This window comes from Enhydra lutris, unplaced genomic scaffold (genome assembly GCF_002288905.1).
Source record: "Enhydra lutris kenyoni isolate GAN:26980312 unplaced genomic scaffold, ASM228890v2 scaffoldscaffold10, whole genome shotgun sequence".
Taxonomy (NCBI): Eukaryota; Metazoa; Chordata; class Mammalia; order Carnivora; family Mustelidae; genus Enhydra; species Enhydra lutris.
The window spans coordinates 44,111,986-44,134,791 of record NW_019154094.1 but is presented as its reverse complement, the minus strand read 5'-3'; the positions used below and the strand labels follow the sequence as shown (position 1 = coordinate 44,134,791).

Sequence of the window (22,806 nt, the reverse complement as noted above, 5' to 3'; positions counted from 1 at the left end):
CCACCCGGGTGCCCCTTGTCTTTATGATTTTCTATGCATAATATCATGGCATTTGCAAATATTGACAGTTTCATCTCTTACTTTTCAATTTGGATGCCTTTTACTTATTTTCCTTGCCTAATAGCACTGTCTAGGATTTCCAGTACTATGTAGGATAAAAGCAGCAACAGTACACATCTTTGTCTTATTCCTGATATTAGAGGAAAAGCTTTCAGCTTTTCACCTTTGAATATGAAGTTAGTGGAGTTGTCCATGTGTAATTTTGATAGTCACTGACAGATTGCCTTTCAAAGAGGTTGTGCCAACTTGTATTCCCACCAGCCCAATAGGAGGGTGCCCATTTCCCTATACACTTAACTATATATTATGTTCTATATACTGTTTAATATTTTTTAGTTCTCTAGGTGAAATATCACTGCTGTATAAGTTTTGCATTTCTGTTACTTATTCATCCATAAATACATAATAAACAAAAATTATTCTGTTTTTGAGTATCCAAGCTGATACTTAAATTTTATATAATCATAAATAAAAAGTATTCTTTCCCCATCTTTCGCCATAACTCTATCTCCTTTACTTTTTCATCCAATAGGGTTTTTGAAAATTATGTCTAATTTTATTATTATCTTTTACATTAAATGTACTTTATGATCCAAGTGTAAATACGTATATTAAAGTTTTAGGCTTTTCTAGAACCACTGCTCTGAAATGTCCAAGATCAGTCAGCCAGCTAAGTATCTGTTCAATAAGAGGAATAATATTTGGAAAGCTTACAGGAAATAATTTATAAAAATAGGACATAATTCTAGAGTAACTTTTATAATATTGGCTATAGTTCTTTGCTGCACCTTCTCAGCCAGACTGCTAAATGTTGAAATCCCTCAGGGCTCTATTCTAGGCTCACTCTCTCCTCTCTGTATTTTCTCTGAGCCCATGGCTTAAATGTTATTTTATGCTAGTGATTTCCAAATAGATATCTATGGCCGGGACCTCTGCTGTGAACTCCATTTGGTTCAAAACATTTTAAATTTTTCTTGAGACTTCTTCTTTGACCCATGTGTTATTCAGAAGTGTGTTGTTTAATTTCTAAATATGTGGGGATTTTTTAAAACTATTTTTCTCTTTAATTTCTAGTTTAATTCCTTTGTGGTCTAAGAATGGATTCCTATTTTATGGCTCAGGATGTGATCTGTCTTATTGAATGTTCCATACAAGCTTGAGAAGAATGTGTACCCTGCTGTTCTTAGATCTGTTATTTTATAAATGTCAGTTATATCAGGGTGATTGATAGTGCTGTCCAAGTCAACTGTATCCTTATTGATTTTCTGCCTGCTTCATCTACCATGCTGACAGGTCAGCAATGACATCTGCAACTATAGTTATTAATTTCTCTATTTCTCATTGGCAGTTTTGTCATTTTTTGCCACATGTATTTTGAAGCTTTGTTGTTAGGTGCATACATGTTTAGGATTATTATGTATTTGGGGGAATCGACCCATTTATCATCATGTAATGTCCGTCTTTATGCCTGATATTTTCCTTGTTCTGAAGTCTGTTTGTCTCTAAATTCAATTCAGTTACTCCAAGTGTCTTTTGATTGATAACATGATGTCTTACTCCATGCCTTTGCTTTTGATCTGCCTGTGTCTAGGGTTTCCTGTTGACAACTTATAGTAGGGTCTTCCTTTTTTAACCAAACAAGTCTTACAGACCATTCCCTTTGGATTTCAGTTAGGGATGTTTCTGTTGACCTATCTTTAAGCTTACAAATTCTTTCCTTTGTTGTATCCAGTGTATTGACCAGTCCATCAAGGCATTCTTCATTTCTGTTACAGTATTTTTTATTTCCAGCATTTCCTGCTTCCTGAGAATTTCCATCTTCTTACATTTCTCATCTGTTCTTGCATGTTGTACTTTTTCCTCTAGAGACCTTAACATATTGATCTTTCTATTTTAAGTTTCTTGTTCGGTCATTCCAAGATTTTTGTCCTTTTGGAGTCTGATTCTGATGCTTGTTTTGTCTCTTCTGATTGTGTTTTTCTTGCCTTTTGACATCTCTTGCACATATTCTTTTTAAAACAGACAGTATCTGCTGTTAGATAATAAGAACTAAAGTAAATAAGCCTCTGCTATGAGGATTTATGTTAATCTGGCTAGGGTTGAACTGTGTGTGACGTTTGCTGTGGCTGTAGGTCCAGAGGCTTCAGGTTCCTCTGGTGTCTTTGTCTCCGTCTCTCCTCCTGACTTTGGGCTTCTTGGATATTCCTCCTCAGAGAGTGTGTGTCTTGAAGCTCTTGGAGCTGTAATCTACTGTTACACTGGAGCCCTGTTGGTGGGGTGGTAAAGTGTCATGGAAGGAAAGCATTCAATCACCATATGATGAAGTCTCAGTATTTAGTGGACCTGTATCCCTGGGCTTATAGGTATAAGAGTTCCAGGACCCAGTTCCAATTTTGGGGTGGGGCTGGAGGGGGTCCCACATATACAACACTAAGCAATTCTGACACTGTCAGCATGGAGATAGCATTAGATTCTACAGACTAGTAATTCAGCCCTGTAAGACTGACCTCTACTCTCACCTCAGACACCAGTCACAAGTCCCAGGTTATTAGCTGAGCTTCTGACCAACCAGTGACAGACTGGAGGTTCCAATGACCTTCTTAGGTTCAACTAATTTGCTATAGCAGCTCACAGAATTCAGGGAAGCACTTACTCATGTTTACCAGTTTGTTAAAGGATACAGATCACTAGCCAGATGAAAATACCTTGGGCAAGATGCCAAACAAGGGAGTTTCTGTCCTCATGAAACTTGGGGCCAGCTTGGTGACACACGGAATCGTTCTGGTTCCCCAAGCATGGAAGCCCTCTGTAAAGGGCCAAAAAGCTGACTTAGGTTTTTATGGAGGCTTTATTACAGAGGCATGGTTGATTAAGTAACTGACAACTGGCTGATTCAACCTCCAGCCCCTCCCCCATACCCCTGCCCCTGGGAGAGGGGGGATATTGAAAGTTCCAACCTTTTAATCACATGGTTGATCCTTCTGGCAACTAGTCCTTGCCCTTGGGAAGGGTCCCAAAAGTCACCTTCATTAATAACAAGGCATTGTTTCACTTTTTTGGCTTTAAAGCATTTTAGGAACTGTTGATGAAGACCAAATATATCTGAAAAATGTTTTTGTCATCTGAATGACCAGTTATATATTTCTTATAAATCATATTGCAGGCTCTTATCTTCACAAGTGTGTATGGATTTCCCTTACTGCCCACCCCCTTCTCTAAGATAGAAAGGTCCAAGGGGCCTGGAGGTGAAGAAATGCCCTTTCCCCAGGTGGGATAAGACTCAAGTAAGTGTTTTCCCCTGCAGAATAGGCCTGTGTTTATTTTACAGAAGAAACCCTTGAGTTCATTTTACAGAAATTCTTCCCCTTCCCCTACCAAAGCCACCAGGGAATCTTTCTCATTTCTTCACCTTGAGAACCAAATGGGATTCCTAGCTCTAAAGCCCCTGACCCTCCTAAAACTGTGGCCCCCAAGAGTTTCTTCTAATCTTTGCTAAGTCTCCAGCAGTTCATTGTAATTACCTTTAAAATGTTCCTCCAGGTTGACTTCTGTTCCACCTAAGCAGATCTCAGACTTTGTGAACCCACCTCTCCAGATTTGGGGATGGATTTGCCCTGCACACTCAAGTTCTCTGATAAGTCCAAGGGAAGTTGATGATTTTCCATTTATCTTGCCCTTTTTTTTTTTTTTAAAGATTTTATTTATTTATTTGACAGAGAGACACAGTGAGAGAGGGAACACAAGCTCAGGGAGTGGGAGAGGGGGAAGCAGGCTTCATGGGATCATGACCTGAGCCAGAGGCAGATGCTTAATGAATGAGCCACCAAGGCGCCTCAATCTTGCTTTTTCTTGTTGTGAAGATGAAATGGTAACTTCTAAGCTCTTTACATTGAAGTTGAAACCAGAAATATACTTTGAGCTCCACATTCATCTATCTGGTATTTTACTTGACATATCTACTTAGCATCTCATATTTGCCAGGCCAAAAACAGACCTCTGAATTCCTGTCAACCCTTGCTCCATCCACCATGCCATTCATTGTTCAGGTTAGAAACCCGATAGTCATTGGCTCTTCATTCTTCACTCCTCACTTCTGTACCCACCTGCATGTGCTGTTACTTCTCCCTCCCGTATGCATCCTGCAGTGGTCCTCTGCTCTCCAGACCCACAGCCCCCATCTTCAGCTCCCACCTGGCTCTTCCAGGGACATCCGAACAGTTTCTCAGCTTCCACTTTTTTTGTTCTATATTTTTTCCATCCAGCATCCAGGAATATCTGTTTAAAATGCGAAGTCCATTATTCCCTCACTTCAAGTCCTAAATGTATTTAGAAAACACTGTTTTGTATTATTCGGAGAGGAAAGCTTTGTCAAATACTTTATCTACATAAACATTCTAGGGATTGAGTTAGTGAGGCTGAATGGAGAATATATTTGTTTAATCTTTGCCTGTGAGCAGCACTGACTATTCATGAACGGAAATTTGTATTTGAGAAAAGATTCATATACCTTTTTGCATAGGTCAAAAAAATTTTTAACAGAGTTTCTTTGCCTTTACTTTTAATTATCTCTTCTGTTGTTCTTTCTTATGCTTTAATATACACTGACTTGGGACAGTGTGACAAATTTTATATGTATTTATATATTTAAAAATGTATGTGTTTGTATAGAATAGTATATAAGATAGACATAAAATAGCATAAGAAACCTGAAGACCCTTATTTAGGAGGGCAAAATCCCTGAATAGCTCCTGTTGTACTTGGAAGAAATCCTGAGTTCCACCAGGGCCAGCCCACCTCCCTCCCTAGGCTCCTGGACCACTCTTCATTGTCCATAGGCCTGATGTCAGTTCTAAGAGTTCCTTCCTCTTAGGACTTTCCATATCCCAGAACATTTCCCATTACTTGGAATACACTTTTCCCTAAACCTTTTTCTAACTCCCTTCTTAGCCTTGAAACCTGTGTTAGTTAAATGCCACCTTAACACAGAAGCCTTCCTTGATCTCTCTGTCTAAAAAGTTAAGTGCTTGTGTTACTTTCTCCTACTCTAGCCGGATCTTTTCCCTTATAACACTTATCACAAATTGTTCACTGGCTGTTCTGTTTTTTGCCACTTTTCCACTAAAATAGAAGCTTCATGAGAGCAGGAGCCATCTCCATAATGCCTGTAATCTAGCAAAGTGGCCAGCATAGAGTAGACCCTTTGTAAGCATTTGAGGAATGAATGAGTGAGTGAGTGAGCCCAAGTCAGAGGGAGAGATTCGATGAGATGAAAGTGGTAAGACAAGCCTTCCCAGTGAGGAGAGAAGCATGTGAGAGCTTAGAGCAGGAAATATTTTTATCGAGGTCCTCTTATGTTCTGGGTCTTATACCAGCTGCCTCCAAACATATCATTTCACTTTCTTAGTAATCCTTTTTTTATAGATATGAAAACAGCCTCACAAAGCTCATGTACCTGTTCCACGGTGACCCAGTTGGGAAGCAGTAGAATGAGCATTCCATTCATAGCTCTAGCTGCAAAGCCCTATTTCAGGATCACAGACCTGTGTTTACAGGACCAAGTGGCAGTAGAGAAGGTGGGCAGGGTGGGAATTAGGGCCAAACAGAGAGCCTGTGCCCAGTCCAAAGGGACAGCCATAAACAGCCAGTTGATAACCACAGGGGAACTTGGGGCCAGGGTGGGGACAGCTTCCAGCTTGTCACAAGAACTGTAAATCTGATTTTTATGGTAAATACTCTATCCTCAGGTATTGACAACCAGTTTTTTAAATTTTAAACTCTGGGAGGTCAAGCAAAAGTTATACAGTGACTGTTTTTTGCCTTCAGGCTGTCCATTTGCAGACTCTCCTTTACAACACGAATGATGAGCCCAGCTTGGCTGGAACAGAGAGTGGGTAACATGGAGGAGAATGGCAGTAAGTCAGGTCACATTAAGATGTTTTTGGGGTGGAAGTAGGGAGGGCCTTAGGCCGGTAGAGTATGTAGTCAGCTCTGCTATAATGTGCTATAATGTGATATACCTTTTCCTAAAAATTCCCATACTGTGCAAAATTCTGCAGTGGAAACTACAGGGCTTATGGGGGTATATGGGGTTGGTGGCATAACACTGAAAAATTGTTGGTGACACATTAAAAAGCAAGTATGAATTTAATTTGATTTAAATTGCAGTTTTACATACATTAAATGGTTAAGAAATACATAATAATGACAAAAAATATGGCACTTTTCCTTGAAAGAGACCTGAAGCTTGCTTGTGGAGGGAATGTGAGAGGATTGTAGCTCCGGAGTTGTGGTGAGTGAGTGATCTGAAATCAGGGAAAGCTGTAACACCTCGTGCACTGAGCTACTTATTCCCATATTGCTCACCTGTCATTTTCTGTGTGTCTGCTATTTCTCAGGAGAAATCCTGCATAAACACAAGATTTATATTATGCACAGAATATTCCATAATATATCAGTCACATTGGAACAAATAATACCTTTTCAAAACGAGTTGTAGTAGTACTGTGTGTCAGCAAGCTTGGAAGGCCTTAAGAGTCACAGAGGGGCACCTGGGTTGCTCAGTCAGTGAAATGTCCCAATTCTTAGCTCAGGTCATGGTCTCAGGGGTCATGGATTAAGCCCTGTGTCAGGCTCTGTGCTAAACATGGAGCCTACTTAAGATTCTCTCTCTCCCTCTCCTTCTGTTCCTCCTCCCTGCTCACTTTCTCTTTAAAAAAAAAAAAAAAAAGTCACAGAGAAAACAAGGCATGCAAGCAGAAAGTATGAACGTTTGTTCCAAGTGAAGAGATTAAATAAAGTTTGCTTCTTACGTTCATTTCCTAGGGCTGCCTTAACAAATTACCACAAACTTGGGGCCTTAAAACAACAGAAGTTTATTTTCTTGCAGAAGCCCAAAATCCAGGTATTTGCTTGGGGCATGCTCTCTGTAGGGTTCTAGGGAAGTATCCCCCTGTGCCTTCCTTCCTAGCTTTTGGTAGTGACCAAAAGTCCTCAGTGTTCTTTACCTGCAGCCGCAACACTTCTCTCTGCTTCTGTCATCACAGGCCTGCTAGTAAGGACACCAGTCACGGGATTTGGGACCCACCCTCATCTAGTATGGACTCATCTTAACTTGATCAGATGTAACCATCTTTTTGAGGGGACATGATTCTACCAACATCACCTCTTCTCCACCCCTCCATGGGAGATTTAATAAGTCTGGATACATCCTCAATTTGATGTTTCCTTGGTCTCATTAAACAGGTATCTGTCTGCTGATACTTGTCAGCAAGGCCTTTGTTTGCCTAAGGGTCACCCTTGGCTTCTGTGAGCCTGAGTCTTTAAGGGAAAAAAGAAAAAATAATCTGAGCCACACTCAGATTGTTACATATGATATGTTACATATAGCCCCACTAGTCCCTGTCTAGACCCAGTCAGTCCTACCTCCCACCCCTGCCCCAGCCCCATACCTGCTGTACCTCGACCAAGAGACCTAGGGAATAGCATCAAAGGCGGTGACATGGCAGTGACTGTGTGTACTCAGGTGCAGAGTGTGTCACCTCTGAACACGTGAAGGACTTCTACTAGCCTTGCCTTTGTTATAGCTGGTGACTGAAGACCCTCTCAAATCACATGACCATTTCATTATTTAACAGGGAAAGTAATTTAGGAAGGAGATACGTTTTGATAGACATGAAAAGGAAGTCAGACATTTTACTCCCAGATCTCAAGGTATAAGGGCCTTTCAAAGACCTGCTTATTCTCTTTTAACAAAGGAAAGAGTGCCTTCTGTGGCAGCTGAGAGAAGTGTGTGTGTCAGCCAGCCTGTCTGCAGTCTTTCAGTTCAGCAGTGGGTGGGAAAGTTTTAAAAGAGAATTCTTATAAAGTTTTCTGTCTCGTGGTTTTTTGTTTTTTTTTTTTTTTTGAGATTTTATTTATTTATTTGACAGAGATCACAAGTAGGCAGAGAGGCAGGCAGAGAGAAAGGGGGAAGCAGGCTTCCTGCTGAGCAGAGAGCCTGATGTGGGGCTCCATCCCAAGACCCTGAGATCATGACCTGAGCCAAAGGCAGAGGCCCAACCCACTGAGCCACCCAGGTGCCCCTTTGTCTCATGTTTTACTTTTCCAGGGGAAGCTGGGTATGTATGCCACAGGTTGTAACAATGAAAGGTACTTCCTTTCATTCACTAAATCTGTTCTTCTTCAGCCTTCAAGATCTTTCGACCTTTCAGTAGCAAATGATGGTATGCTGGAATTCATGCCCCACTATAGCTTAGGATTTGTTTGTGTATCTTCTGTCCCCAGTCTGCTCTTCTTTCTGGTCTTGAACTTGCTGTGCCCTCAGCCTGTAACATACTTTGCCACATATTTGCATGGCTTCCTCTCTTGCTTCATCCAGGTCTTTGCTCAACATCACCCCCGTGAGAGAGCTCTTTCTTTCTAAAGCAGCCCTTCTTCCTCCTTCCCCTTGACATGCTTTGTCTCTTTACTCTGCTTGTTAGTTTTCTTTATGATAGTACTATGACTGATATTCTGCAGTATCAGTGTTCATGGTCTGTTTCCCCCTATATAAGGTTAACTCCACGAGGTAGGAGCTCTGTTGTGTTCATATCCCTCTCCCTAGTACAAAGAACAGAGCTTGACATATAGTGGATACTCTAAATAAACATAATTAAGTGATTGGATCTTTGTCATTTTCTTTTGAACCAACCAGCATTGTCTGGTTTTCCATATTGGATAGTTGGCAAAGCTGTTGTGCTAGAGTCTTTGTGAGTTTGCTTTCTGAACTTTGGAATGCTATGTCACAAGTCAGCATCTATCAAGATGTAGCACGGATACCAGACCTGCCCGTAAATATTGTAGAGGAAAGGGAGTTCCAGCCAGAGATGTAGTACCTCTCCCCCTGTCCAAGGCCCACCCACAGCAGCCCCCAAAATCCTGTTTGCTGTGTGGGCCTGCTGGTGCCCCAGGAAGAAGGTGGGCAGTGCTCCAAAGCTGGGCACTCAGCCTCGAGGAAGGCAGGACAGGGAGTAGAACAGCTTCAGAGAATTTCTTGAGCAGGAATGACAAGTCCTTCTTGCTTTAGCGACTATTTCGATCGTAACTGATGCAGTTAGGCAGGGACTCTGGAAAGAGGCAGACTCTGACAGCTGGCCCCCTGAACAGTGAATGGTGGGAGCCTCTGGAGGACTCAGGGTCATGACTTCTCTGGACTTTATTATGCCTGGGACAAGGCTTTTTCTTTCTTTCTTTCTTTTTTTTTTTTTAAGTTAAACTTATCTACTATTATTATCTCCATTTCGTAAAAGAAGGGCTTTGCTTTTTCCAGTTTTACTGAGATATAATTGACACACAACACTGTATAAGTTCAAGATGTACAGCCTAATGACTTACCTATATTATGAAATGATGGCCACTGTAAGTTTAGTTAACATCCATCATCTCATATAGATTTTAAAAAAAAAAGAAAAGAAAAAAATGGCTTATTCCTTGTGATGAGAACTCTTAAGATCTACCTTCTTCACAACTTTCGGATGCACCACAGCAGAGTTGGCTACAGTCGCCATGCTGTACATCACATCCCAGTACCCTTTTTTATCTTAAAACGGAAAGTTTGTATCTTTTGACCACCTTCATCTAGGACCCCACCACTGCCCCTAAGGACATTTTAATTAAAAATAGTAGGAACAATATCATCCTAAAATAAAATTAGCTCCATGAAAATTGGTTCCTGAAAAGCTCACGATTGTGTTTCATTTTTCTCATTTCACCATGCACTGGTGAAACTACATCTTGGACCAGCATTGACTCCAGGACGGCGTTGGGCAGTCACCACTCTGAGCAGCACCTGCAAGTACATGAGTCACATGATACTCCGTGAGAGCAGCCTCCATGTTGTGTCTTGTAGATTGTGACAGACCAGCAGACAGGACAGAAGATCCAGATAGTCACCGCAGTGGACGCCTCCGGATCCCCCAAGCAGCAGTTCATCCTGACCAGCCCAGATGGAGCTGGAACTGGGAAGGTGATCCTGGCTTCCCCGGAGACATCCAGTGCCAAGCAGCTCATATTCACCACCTCGGACAATCTCGTCCCTGGCAGGATCCAGGTAAGGCTGTTGACAGGCATTTGTTTCAGCACTTCTGCTGCCAAACTTGTTTCTGACTCCTCCTCTGCCTTGAAGGCCACTTCCATCTCTAGAAGATCCTTCGAGGACCTACAAGTGTGTCAGGTTGCTGCTTTGGCTAAAGTAAAAAACCAGCAAGTGAGTGGCAAGGCCCAGGAGGCAGCAAGCTGCAGTGCTCAGATGGGGTGGAAGTTGAGCCAGGACAGTCGGTGGCCCACGGGACACTGGCCTGAGCAAGCTGGTACTAAAGCCACTGGAGAATGCTCTAACTAACCTAAGGCTGGACGGTGGCAGTTCTTGGCCCCTGATATTTTAGGGTCCCACCTAGGGCTCGCCACAGCCAGATGGGGACTGACTTGTTCCTAAATCTCACTTCATCTTTTCCAGGTCGTCAAGCATGGTCCTAGCTCTTCATTCTGTCCTTACTTGCGCCTGTGAACTCTGGGTCTCTCCTTTCCCCCAACCCTGGCAGCCATCATCCTACTTTCTGTCTTTATGACTTTGGTTATACTAGGGACCTCACATAAGCGGAGTCCTACAATATTTTTTCTTTTGCAGTTGGTTTATTTCACTGAGCATAATGTCCTCAAGGTTCATCCATCTTGTAGCCTATGTCAGAATTTCCTTCTTTTTTAAGGCTAAATAATACTCCATTGTATGTATAGACCACACTTTATTTATGTAGTCATCTGTTGTTGGATGTTTGAGGTGCTTCTACCTTTTGGCTCTTGTGAATAATGCTGCTAAGAATCCATGTGTTTTGAGTGGGGAGGGACTTTCTACTATGGAGAAAAATAAGGGAAGGATTTTTTTTCTTCTGATAGAACTGGCTTCAGAACACAAGTGATGTTCAGCTTTCAGAACTGCACTGCTGAGACTCTTCATAATGTAGTTAGTAAATACTGCCTCCTTTCCCAGAGTACATTCTGATTAACTGAAATTAAAGTTGCTCCCTGCTTTTTTAGACTTCTTGTTCATGAGAAGGTGGCTGTTGATTTTGTTGCATGTTTTATAAGAGATCATTTTACACAGTAATTTCTATATATATTCCCATCACACAGCAATAACCATGAGGGTTCTTGTTGGTACATTATTTAAACAGCAATTTTTCACTTTCTTATATTTGTGGCAGTTACAGTATTCTTCCAGGTGAATAACACTGTCACCTAGAAAGTCACCTGCAAGTGAAGGAGAAATAACAGGTTTCAGAGGTCGCCTGTTTCTAGTCTTTCTACTCCCAGCTGCCTCAAGGAGAGACCTAGTATATTAATTAATAAAGCTTGATTATTTCTCTGCCAAATATACCTCTTTGCATGCATTCCAAGCTGTTTCGTGGGAATAGAGAAGGAGCCAGAAAGATCTGCGGTACAGTCATGTCAGAGCACTGCATGTGATTCTCCACATGGCCCCCCATCCTGGACATCCGGGTTATGCTACCCAGATGGGAGAGTATGTGAGTGAAAACCAGTGCCTAACCTTGGACACATATGCCCCCCCACTATCATCACCACTGAAGGGGTGCAGTCTTGGGGAGCAACAGGGCCATTCTTAATGTCACTAAGTTGTCAAGTATGATTTTCCCAGTTCTGCCCAGGGTTTTCCTGCTTAGAAACTCAAGATTAGGAATTTATAGTTAAATGTTAGTTTTTTTTATGATCTGGTTTTTAATAGCGCTTCACTTGTTTCCGGATTCTTCTTAGATTGTCACGGACTCTGCTTCTGTGGAGCGCTTGCTGGGTAAGGCCGACGTCCAGCGGCCGCAGGTAGTAGAATACTGTGTGGTCTGTGGCGACAAAGCCTCTGGTAAGTAACCTTAGGTTTTGGTAGGCACACATTATGGTCCAATATCATGAACCAAATAGAGGTTGGAGGATTATTAGAGAACTTTTTCTGTAGATTTATAGGTTTTAAAACATGAACTCCACTTTTCTGAGCAGGATAGTCATACAAATAAGCAAACCTGTTTGTCAGATTATTAGAATCAAAAGGAGGAGTCAAGACACTGTTTCTGTGACTTATAAATCTGGGCTATGTGTCAAATATTTCCGTACTACCAAGAAAGCAGTCATTTCTTTGGGGGTAGTATTAACACAGTGCTTTGCTATTTCACAACATGTGTTATCTGTCTCTTCTTCATCCTAACTTTCTTTATCATCCGCTCACTATAACCCAGTGTGGTAACTACTGTAATAAAGGAGGTGAGAGCATGAGATCCTGGCTGGAGCCTCAGGGTCAGGCAAGGTCCCCCAGCGGCAGTCACATTCTGTGAGGCTTGGAGGTTGAATATGAGCAGAAGGGCGTTCCGGTTGGTGGAGCCAGGGCCTGGTGAATTTACTGTCCACACCCATGGTGTGTCTTTGGGGAAGAGCTCCTGGACTTCTGTGATTAGGATGTGAGTGAAAGGAGACTGGAGAAGATGTTTGTCCCAGAAGTTCAGACTTCAGCCTGCTAATGCCAGGGAGCTATAGAAGGTGAGACGGGCACGAAGGATGGAGAAGTATTTAGTGTATGTGCTACCGAAATGAGCACAGGGTGGAGAAGGATTTAATAAGATGCTCTTCCAGCTGTACTGTGTGAACAGGACTGAGTTTTGTAATTAGTTCAGCTTTATTCTGTAGTCACAGAATTCCCAGGAACTTTGGACACTTTGTGGTCCTGGTTAAAACAAACAGAAGGTTGGACCAAGCATATTAGGAGGACAGCCCAGACAAACATCCATAGAAGTCAGAAGCTCTAGCCCCCTCCTAGCTCATGGTACCATTTGCTGTGCCATGGTGCCCTGCCTCTGTTCCCACTCCTATCTTGAACAAGGCAAAACCCAGCCCATTCCACCCCTTCTCTGAAGCAAGTGCTGCCTGTGTCCTTGTCGTCCTTTGTGTAGACGGCTCTGGCATTTGTTACATTCTCTTACAATTGATTGTTCCAGGCCCAACTTCCGCACCAGAATGGGCTCTTCTTGTGAGAGCAAGAACATGCCTGACCCCTCCATCTCTATATCCTAGCTTCTTGCTCAGCCAGGACAGGCACTCTGCAAACTTTTAAACAAATGAATGAAGCATAGACATAAGAATGAGGCCACAGAATCTGCTTGGCTTCCCCATTTGTCAGTCCCCTTCTGGGCTTAAAGGAATGGCTTATAGTGCCACAGTCTCCAGATATTAGATGTTCCTCTAAGGTCTAGAGAGGCTAAGGAAATACACTGCAAGGAAGGAAAAATGATGTCTATGCAGCAATTTTAGTACTACTCTTCAAGACACAAAATTGAGACCCTCCAAGTACATACTTGGGGAATGGCTCTCCATGCTAGAGTTCAGGACAGTGGGACGTGCAGTAGCTGCCATCAGTGATGATCCAGTGAAACATTTCTTAGCAATGTAGCTATGATATTGGGTTACGGAAGATCAAACCAGGAGAGCTTATCCATGTTTCTTTGCCAGCTGGGAACAAAGGAGGGGTGATGCGTGTGGAAGCACTTGGTGTATTTGGGAGGGTGCCCTGGGGTAGGGGGCTCTTTTTAATGTCATTGGTCATTAGAAGTTAGAGACACCAAAGTACAGATTAGGAAAAAAGAACTGTATGTAATAAATGTATTTCTAGAACTGTGTTTCCAAGAGTCTGAATACCTAACCAAAGTGAGCCACACGGCATGTACCCTTCCCTCACCTTGGGGCTACATAACCACAGCCCCCGCGCTTCCCCCAGGGTAGCTCTAGGGCCCAAGACCTGATTCACACCAAGAGAGTAAAGGGAGGAGTCGGACCCTGGGTGCTTGAACAGCACACGCATGCTTCTGCTACATGCCACCATTGGTGGGATAGGAGCACTGGGAGGCTTCAGGAGGCCGGCTCTGTGGGGCCAGGACCAGGTGTGCATGGCAGGCAGTACAGCTCAGCCATCCTCCGGGAGCTCCTGCTGCATGTTAGGTCCTCTGTGTACTGAAAGCATTAAGGCCATGCTGTTTACCAGCTGTCATGTAACCTATCGGAGCTTCTGTTTTTCTATCATGATGTCACAGGGCTACTTTAAAGATTATAGGAAAATTAGGGGAACACCTAAGTGCCGTGCTTCATGCCCAGGCTTGTGGTTGTCCCATGGCTGCCCGCACCGGATACCATGCCGTGGTCACTTTGATGGCCTTCCCTTAGAAACGGGCCTTTGATGGACCACCTCTTCTCTTGGTGATTTGTTTCACACACACTTTCTCCTTTTAGGCCGTCACTATGGGGCTGTTAGTTGTGAAGGTTGCAAAGGTTTCTTCAAAAGGAGTGTAAGGAAAAATCTGACCTATAGCTGCCGGAGCAACCAAGACTGTATCATAAACAAACACCACCGGAACCGCTGTCAGTTTTGCCGGCTGAAGAAATGCTTAGAGATGGGCATGAAGATGGAATGTGAGTAACTGTGTGAGCAAGCCACTTGAGTTAGCTAGTTGGAGGAAGCGAGATTTCTATACCTGGCTTTAAAATACTCTAAGAGGAAAATATCCACTGAGGCTTCCTGTTGTTTCCCTTCTCGGTCAGCTAGGTGGTCCAGCACCCATGCTGCTGCGATTGGCCATTCCCCATGATGTGTATGGAAGCCTCCCCCAGATAACTCGGCGTGCAGCTCAGCGCAGTGGGGTGAACACAGGCTTTGGAGTATCAAACCCCAGCTCTGCCACTTCGGAGCTGTGAGGCGTGGGGAAGATATGGCACCTCTCTCAGCCACAGCGTCCTTGTCTAAAAAGGACCCTTAGCTTTCTTACATATTGGATCTGGGGTTCATACTATCTTTCTTTTTAAAAAGATCTTTATTTCCTTCAGTTGTTTCTGGCCCATGTAGCTCTCTCGGACCAGATTGCTGGAGGGACAGACTGCTAGTGTTACAGAAAGTTGACACCCCATTAAACAATTTGCAGAAGCCATGCAGGCTTGAGTTGAACATTAGAATGGTTCTCTATGACACGTGGCCCTGGACAAGCTCTCTGTTAAGGGCCCACTTAAAGATGGGTAAAGACGGGCACCTGGGTGGCTCAGTTGGTTAAGCAACTGCCTTCAGCTCAGGTCATGATCCCAGAATCCAGGGATCGAGTCCCGCATCGGGCTTCCAGCTCCACGGGGAGTCTGCTTCTCCCTCTGACCTTCTCTCCTTTCATGCTCTCTCTCACTGTCTCTCTCAAATAAATAAATAAAATCTTTAAAAAAAAAAAAAAAAAAAAAAAGGATGGGTAAAGATTTCCCTTCCTGGAAAGTGCCTTTTGTGAGCAGCAAAAAGTGAAAACCCGGAGGGCTCCGTGTGGACCCCCCACAAGGCCATGCTGAAGTTTCTTAGCAGGCAGTGAGTTTGCACTCTTTAGACTTCGAGCGGCCTTGTTTGGCTTTGAGCTTTTCTTCCCTTTGGCTAAAAAGCCCTCTGAAAATTGAGCTGGATGTGTCTAGCACCAGAGCTTATCATCCCTATAGTAGCAGACTTACTAAGGAAGACTTTACTATGAAGGATGTAATTTGTAATGACTTCTTCATCTAAACGTGAATATTTATGTTGTGATTTAAGCTGTGCAGAGTGAACGGAAGCCCTTTGATGTACAACGGGAGAAACCAAGCAATTGTGCTGCTTCAACTGAGAAAATCTATATCCGGAAGGACCTGAGAAGTCCTCTGATAGCCACTCCCACGTTTGTGGCAGATAAAGATGGAGCAAGGTCAGTCTCTGTTTTGACAAAGGGCAACACTACCATCAGCCTTTGAGCTGATCAGAGGAGGCCTGGATGTTCCTTGGAAGGAGCTTATGTGGCTCCCTCCCCACTGTCCCAGCCTTCAGCCTTGTCTTGCTTCATCCCACCCTTTTCGGAGCTGCTCCAGTCATACCTGTGGACTAACCTGAAGATGGGGTTTTTCTCCTGCCTGGGGGTCTCAGGTTGTGTCCTGTAGTTATTCATATGTTGCTCTGCAATTCAAGATGGGGTTTTTCTGCAGTATAGACAAAAGGCCCAAGTCCCAGGGTAGTCCCAAATAATGTGAAGAGTTAACACAAGTTGACGTCTATGTTTTTTTTTTTTTTTCCATGTAATCTATTGAACTTCATTACAGAAAGGGAAAACAAGAAATCCAAACTGTATCCTAGCGAGAACTAGAGTTGAGGATTCTTGGTGATATTCTGAAGATCACATTGGCTTTATTTAACAAAGCGGCTACAGTCTGTGGTCAGCGTGGAAGCCAAGGGGATGTGTATCTGTGTGGCATCCTGTCTTAGGCTGTAGGCCCAGCTTTGTGCTCATCTCATTCTAGAGAGAAGGGGTGATGGTTCAGTCACTCGATAACTGAGTCAAGTTAGAGCTTTTCTGCTATTCAGGCAGCTTTGCGGCTGTAGAAGGGACAGAGCAATGCAGTGTGATCATACTGTGTGTTAAATGTTGGAAGCTACTCTGGGTTTCTTTATGTCTTAAATAGACAAACAGGTCTTCTTGATCCAGGGATGCTTGTGAACATCCAGCAGCCTCTGATACGTGAGGATGGTACAGTTCTCCTGGCCACGGATTCCAAGGTGATGTTCTCTACTTACTCTCTCCTCCACCTCTGTGTTGCAGTGCAGACTACTTCTCTGAATGTGTGCCCCTCCGTTCTTCTTGGCTTCTGAGACTACCTTGCTAGCTTGGCCTTTTGCATCTCTGTTTACTACTTCTTATATAGCCATCCTATGGTTTGTTTTAGGAATGTTGACAGTTTTTCAGAAACTCAGGGCTGGCTGGTTATAGTCATTATTACATGTCAGGGTCTAGAGTTCAGTTTGGTGAAAACTCAGTGGCTTTCGTCTCGATAACCACCCCCACCCCACCCCAGTACACACATTAGCAAACTACAGGTGTGCTGGGGAATTGGCTGCTTATCCTCAGATGGCCTTTTGCAAAAGCCCCTAGTTCATCTTTTTTTTTTTTTTAATTGACGTATGGTTGACACACAGTGTTACATTATCCACCCCCACCCCATTCTTTTTAATTAGTTGATCTGCAGGAGGAAGTTTAGTCAGGATTCTGACAATTGCAAAACTAAGAACAAATCAGCCATAGGGAATTTAACATGTTGTGAACAGAGGTGTTTGTCAATCCAGGAGAGAGATAGCTGGCTAATCCCCATGAAGATAACGAAGGACAGGGGTTTTATCCAGGCAAGAAAATGGATTATATCTCTCATCTCAGCTGGCGGAGCGGCTCACTGCCTTGAGAGCCAGAGCGGCCCTACCCACAGGCTTCCTTCCAGTCCATTCACGTGCACATCGCTGTACCCACTCAGTACGTGAGAACAGCCTGTCTTGGGAAAGAAGGGCATCAGTGAGGGCCCTCCATCCTGTGGTCCTGAGGCTGGACCTTGAGCTTCCTGTCTTTGGGCCCTAGTGCTGCATGCGACATGGCCATCACACCTGGTTTGCTGCTGTCAAGTTGACACTCAGGACAGGGATGGATGCCTAGTGGGGTAGAGGGAAACCAGAAGCCTGAAAGGAAGGCCCGAATAACCTTAAGACCTGATTACCAAAGGATTTCACAGCAGCTCTTCTGCTGTGCCATCCACGCCGAGACTGGGACTAAGAACCAAGAGACTCCAGAGTCGGCTGGTCCTGGGTCCAGAGCCCAGTGCCGCTCTTGGTAGCCATGCGCCCGCTTTCCTCCATCAGTGCTTCCCTTGGTGCCGCCACACGGGGGCGCAGGGGACCTGGAGTAAGTTACTTTCCTAAGGCTGGCAGTGTGCAGGGAGCTCTCCTTAAGTGAGGAGTTAGTCGTGGTCACTGGATGGAAGAGAGGGGACAGACACCGTGTGCTATGTAAGTAGTAGTGAAGAGAAAGCTGCTGCAGAGTCAGACATGTGCTCCACCCTGTTCCTGCCTCTGTGCTGTGGAAGTGACCATACCCACCCCAGGAGGTTGTTATGATAGGATAGACAGAGCACCTAAAGATAGCTCTTTTCAGAAGCTGTGTTTCAGCCATTGACTTTGAAATCATTAAAATTCAAAACAGTGTGCTTGGACTAAATACAGAGTCTCACAGAGATCCCATGCCACCCTTCTACGGGCGCCCCCGGCCATTTATGCAGCAGGCCTGCCACGTAGCGCAACACCCAGAACACGACACCCTCACGGTGCGGGCCACCTGGTCTTTGTCTTTTCTCACTTCACTCCCATTCCTGCCATGTGTCCCTCCATCGTGATGGCCCACATCTTTTAACAGCTGCACCGTGTTCTGTTCCGTGGTGGTTCTGGGGTTTATGAAGCAGTGCTGTGCTTAGGGTCTCTTCCACTGTTCTAGTTTTTCACTTTCATGATCTAGACACAACAGACACTTATGTCTATATGTCTTTGGCTTTCCTCTTTTTTTATTGAGATACAATTCATTTACCAGAAAACTCACACTTTCTGTGCACAGTTCAGTGGTTTTAGTATATTCACAAGGCTGTACAACCATCACCACTGCCTGATTCTAGAATATTTTCATCACCCCAAAAAGAAACCCTGTACCAGTTAAGCTTTCACTCCCCCCTCCCCCTACTCCAGCCCACGCCAACTGCTCCTCTCCTTTCTGACTATGGTTTTGTCAATTCTGGACATTTCATATTAAGGGAATCTTACAATATATGGCTTTTGGTGACTTAACTTCTTTCTCTTGACATAATGTTTTCGAGGTTCATCCATGTTGTGGCATGTGTCAGCATTTTATTCCTTCTTATTGCCAGATACTAAGCCATTGAACGGCTCAGCCGTATTTTATTTATCCATTCATCAGCTGATGAACATTTGGGTTGTTTCTACTTTTTGTCTATTATGAATAGTGCTGCTACAAACATTTGGACACAAGTTTTTTGTGGAGGTACATTTCGATTTCCCTTATGTATGTACCTAGGAGTGGAATGGCTGGTCATACAGTAACTCTGTGTTTAAACTGTTTGAGGAGCTGCCAGACCATTTTCCATAGCGGCTGCACCATTTCACATTCCCTTCAGCAGTGTGTGAGGGTCCACTTTCTCCACGTCCTCCCAACACCTGTTATTATTGTCTTCTTGGTTATAACCATCCTGTTGGGTGTGAGATGGTATCTCATTGTGGTTTTGATTTGCATTTCCAGTGATGTTGAACATCCTTTCATGTACTTACTGGCCAGTTGTATATCCTTTTTGAAGAAATGCCTGTTTAAATCCTTGGCCCATTTTTTAAAAACTCATTTGTCTTTTTATTACTGAGCTATAAGAGTTAGTCTGGTTACTAAACCATTATTAAGATGAATGATTTGCAAGCAAATACCTCCTAGTCTGTGAGTTGTCTTTTGTGTGTGGAAAGGGGGAGGGGTTGTCTTTTTACTTTCCTGATAGCCTTTTTTTTTTTTTTTTAAGATTTTATATTTAAGCCATCTCTCCACCCAACGTGGGGCTCTAACTCACAACCCCAAAATCAAGAGTCTGCACATTCCACTGACTGAGCCAGCCAGGCATCCCGTTTAACTTCCTTAATACCTTTTAAAGCACAGAAGTTTAAATTTTGGTGGCATCCAGTTTGTCTGTTTTTGTTGCATTACCTTATTATGTGTACATTTGTGTAACTACCACCACAATCAAGACACATAACTCTTCCATCACCAAAAAGATCTCCCCCTCCTCCTGCCCTGTTAAGGTCACACCCCATAGAAGCTGTTTTTAAACTAACACTATACCTTCATTGGCCTGAGAGCCTTTTGTGTGTGTGTGTGTGTGTGTGTGTGTGTGTTCATCTTTAATGTTCTTATTTTGTGTTTAATAGGCTGAAACAAGCCAGGGAGCTCTGGGCACGCTGGCAAATGTAGTAACCTCCCTTGCCAACTTAAGTGAATCCCTGAACAATGGTGATGCTTCGGAAATGCAGCCGGAGGACCAGTCTGCGAGTGAAATTACCCGGTACGGTGCCGTGAGTGTGGCGGCGCCCCGGTGAGGCCCACGCTCTGTCGCTGCCTGGGGCGGGCGGCGGCAGTCTCACCCACCTCCCCCTCCCCGTATTGAATGAGGGATTGTAAAGTCGTCACCGTGTTCCTGCTCGTCTGTCTTCTTTCTATCATTGTAACTATGGGAACATGGACCCATTTATATTATGTGATATGAAACAATCAAAACTGTTTTTCATTCCAAACAATGAAAAAGGAAAGGGAGTGACTCAGTGGAAGCAGGGAAAACCCTTCAGTAGACAGGTGTGACTTGTATCAGTCTTTATTTTGATTAAACATTAATAGTTCATCTCCTTTTCCATTTCTGTTTTAGCCTCATGTATATTTTTCTCATGTATATTTTTTTCCAAATAGTCTAGAGCTTTAGTCTTTCAGGGTGTTACTGACAGATGGCATTAGCTGGTCTCAGACGCGAGTAACTGGCTGCAGACGTCATTTCTTCCCCACCGCCCAGCTCTCATGTTTGCCCCTTTCCCTGCGGGACTGGCCACTCTTTCCTGTCTTGCCAGGCTGGGCAGATGCACAGCCAGCGTCCACAGGAACACCCCGGTCCTCATAATTCTCTTGAGGTCTGATAGCAAAATTAAGATCTAGATCCAATGGAAAGAGAATGGGATTTGAGTTAGGTAGAGTTCTGGTTCCACTGCTTACTGGATGGTTGGTCTTGGAAAAGTTATTTAACATCTCTACGCCTCAGCTTTCACATCTGTAAAATGCAGAGGGTTCTACCTTGGAGAATAGTTGTGAAAAACAGAAATTATGTGTGAAAATAAATAATATATCGCTTAGTACCCGTGATGATGTGTAGATCACAGGTACTAAGCGATATATTTATCCTCAGAAGCTCTCGTTATCGTGTCCCCCAGCAGATAGACTTGAATGATCTTTTCCCCATTGCATTGTTTCTCTAGATCTAGGTAATTCTAGATCAGCTAGAATTCTTCTGTTCCTCCTAAAACTGTGGATTCACAATACTGCCTGCTTCATTTTTGCTCACAGGGCATTTGATACCTTAGCTAAAGCACTTAATACCACAGACAGCTCCTCACCTCCAAGCCTAGCAGATGGGATAGATGCCAGTGGAGGAGGAGGCATCCACGTGATCAGCAGAGACCAGTCCACACCCATCATTGAGGTCGAAGGGCCCCTCCTTTCAGACACTCATGTCACATTTAAGGTGAGTGGTTTCAGCCAACCACATGCCTCAGCCTCCCCAGCCTGCAGTTTGAAGCTAAAATCTTTCATATTGTTGGCTTTTGTTTGGATCCAGACCTTGTGTGCCAGAACACTATTCTCATTAGAAAGAATTGTCACTTGTGTTTTGCTCATAGTGTTTTGGCTCTGAAGGTAACACCCTGAAGCAGGTGTGGCCTGTCCTTGCCAGGAGGGGCCGGCATGGTGCTACCCAGCAAGGGTTTTTAGTGGACTGCTCTGCCTCCTCTGCTTTCTGAGACGGCCGGGCTCCAGCATAGGCTCAGACAGGCACATGTCTGCTTCTTCATGCAGGCAGCCAGCCCTCGTCCCTGACTGCTGGTCCTGACTGCTTGCTGTCTTGAGCCACAGAAAACAGATCTCCTGTCTCCTTAAAGAAGGATGTTAGTCTTCCCCACATGCTCCTTCACTGGCCTCACTTCAGAAACACACTCCCACGTTCCCCAAAGCCCTCTCAATTTCTAGGGCTACAGACTGTTCCCTCTGTGTTCTCTACTATAGAGGCCTAACCAATCATTTAAGACTGGGTCTCTGCTCATAGTTGCCCACCAGTGCCAAGAATATAGGTCATCAATGGGATTCCAGCATCAAAGGCATTAATTCCCCTTCTGGAGAATGGAGCTCGAGAGCCCAGTCCTGAACATTCGGTGGTGGGATCTCAGCCTCCCACCGCATAGAATTCTGCTCAGCTCCCACCACCTGCCAGATGACTACTAGCTGTGAAGTTGACCCCTGTCCCTGATTTAATTTAGATTTTAACCTATGGCTCAAAATAGAATTGCCTTAGAAGAAATACCGATTTAGCTGAGGCAAGAGTTGAAAAGTATGTCTTTATGTGAGTGACCTGGGAGGTCACCATCATTGACCACATTGCAAGGGCCACGAGAGCCTAGTCCACTGGGCCAGGGAGCACGGGGCATTGGTGCCAGCCCCCCGCTGCAGAGGACGCAGGCTTCATCGGGGGATCTGCCCAGAACTTCAGCATCAGAGGTCACCACAATTTAGGCTCTCTTTTGAGACACAACAGCAGTTCACATTGACAGACAAAGCCATGCCCTGTCTCTCCATCATCTCCTGTGCTGTGTGCCTCCCCTTCTCCAGCTCACGATGCCTAGCCCGATGCCAGAGTACCTCAATGTGCACTACATCTGCGAGTCAGCATCCCGCCTGCTTTTCCTCTCCATGCACTGGGCCAGGTCAATCCCAGCCTTTCAGGCACTTGGGTAAGTGGCCTTTTTCTCTGTGTGTGTCCTTTAGCAAAAGCCTTCCCTTTGTTAGGAATGGCCTGGAAGGTATCTGAGGACCCTTCTAGTTTGTACCTATCATCTTGCTCCAGTGATGCTGATTTTCATATTAAATATATTCTGTGGACTGGGAGCAGAGGACCATGGCTGCCAGTGCTTCAGTGTTCCTCAAACTTTTCTTAGGCCTTCTCCATATGCTGAGGACTTGGTGCTAAGAGCCAGGGATCGAGTGGAACAGAAGGCAGGAGGCA

General features: G+C 44.1%; 1 protein-coding gene across 1 annotated transcript in view; it reads left to right on the top strand.

Annotated features, from left to right (window-relative positions):
* The window catches only part of LOC111144259 (nuclear receptor subfamily 2 group C member 2), an 89,322-nt gene that overhangs the window by 53,348 nt on the left and 13,168 nt on the right, over window positions 1–22,806 (top strand). Inside the window, exons 4-11 of the mRNA XM_022498485.1 lie at window positions 9,947–10,147; window positions 11,866–11,968; window positions 14,377–14,556; window positions 15,698–15,845; window positions 16,594–16,687; window positions 19,922–20,055; window positions 21,099–21,276; window positions 22,413–22,534. Coding sequence (XP_022354193.1) covers window positions 9,947–10,147; window positions 11,866–11,968; window positions 14,377–14,556; window positions 15,698–15,845; window positions 16,594–16,687; window positions 19,922–20,055; window positions 21,099–21,276; window positions 22,413–22,534 — 1,160 coding nt within the window. The remainder of the gene's footprint in view (window positions 1–9,946; window positions 10,148–11,865; window positions 11,969–14,376; window positions 14,557–15,697; window positions 15,846–16,593; window positions 16,688–19,921; window positions 20,056–21,098; window positions 21,277–22,412; window positions 22,535–22,806) is intronic.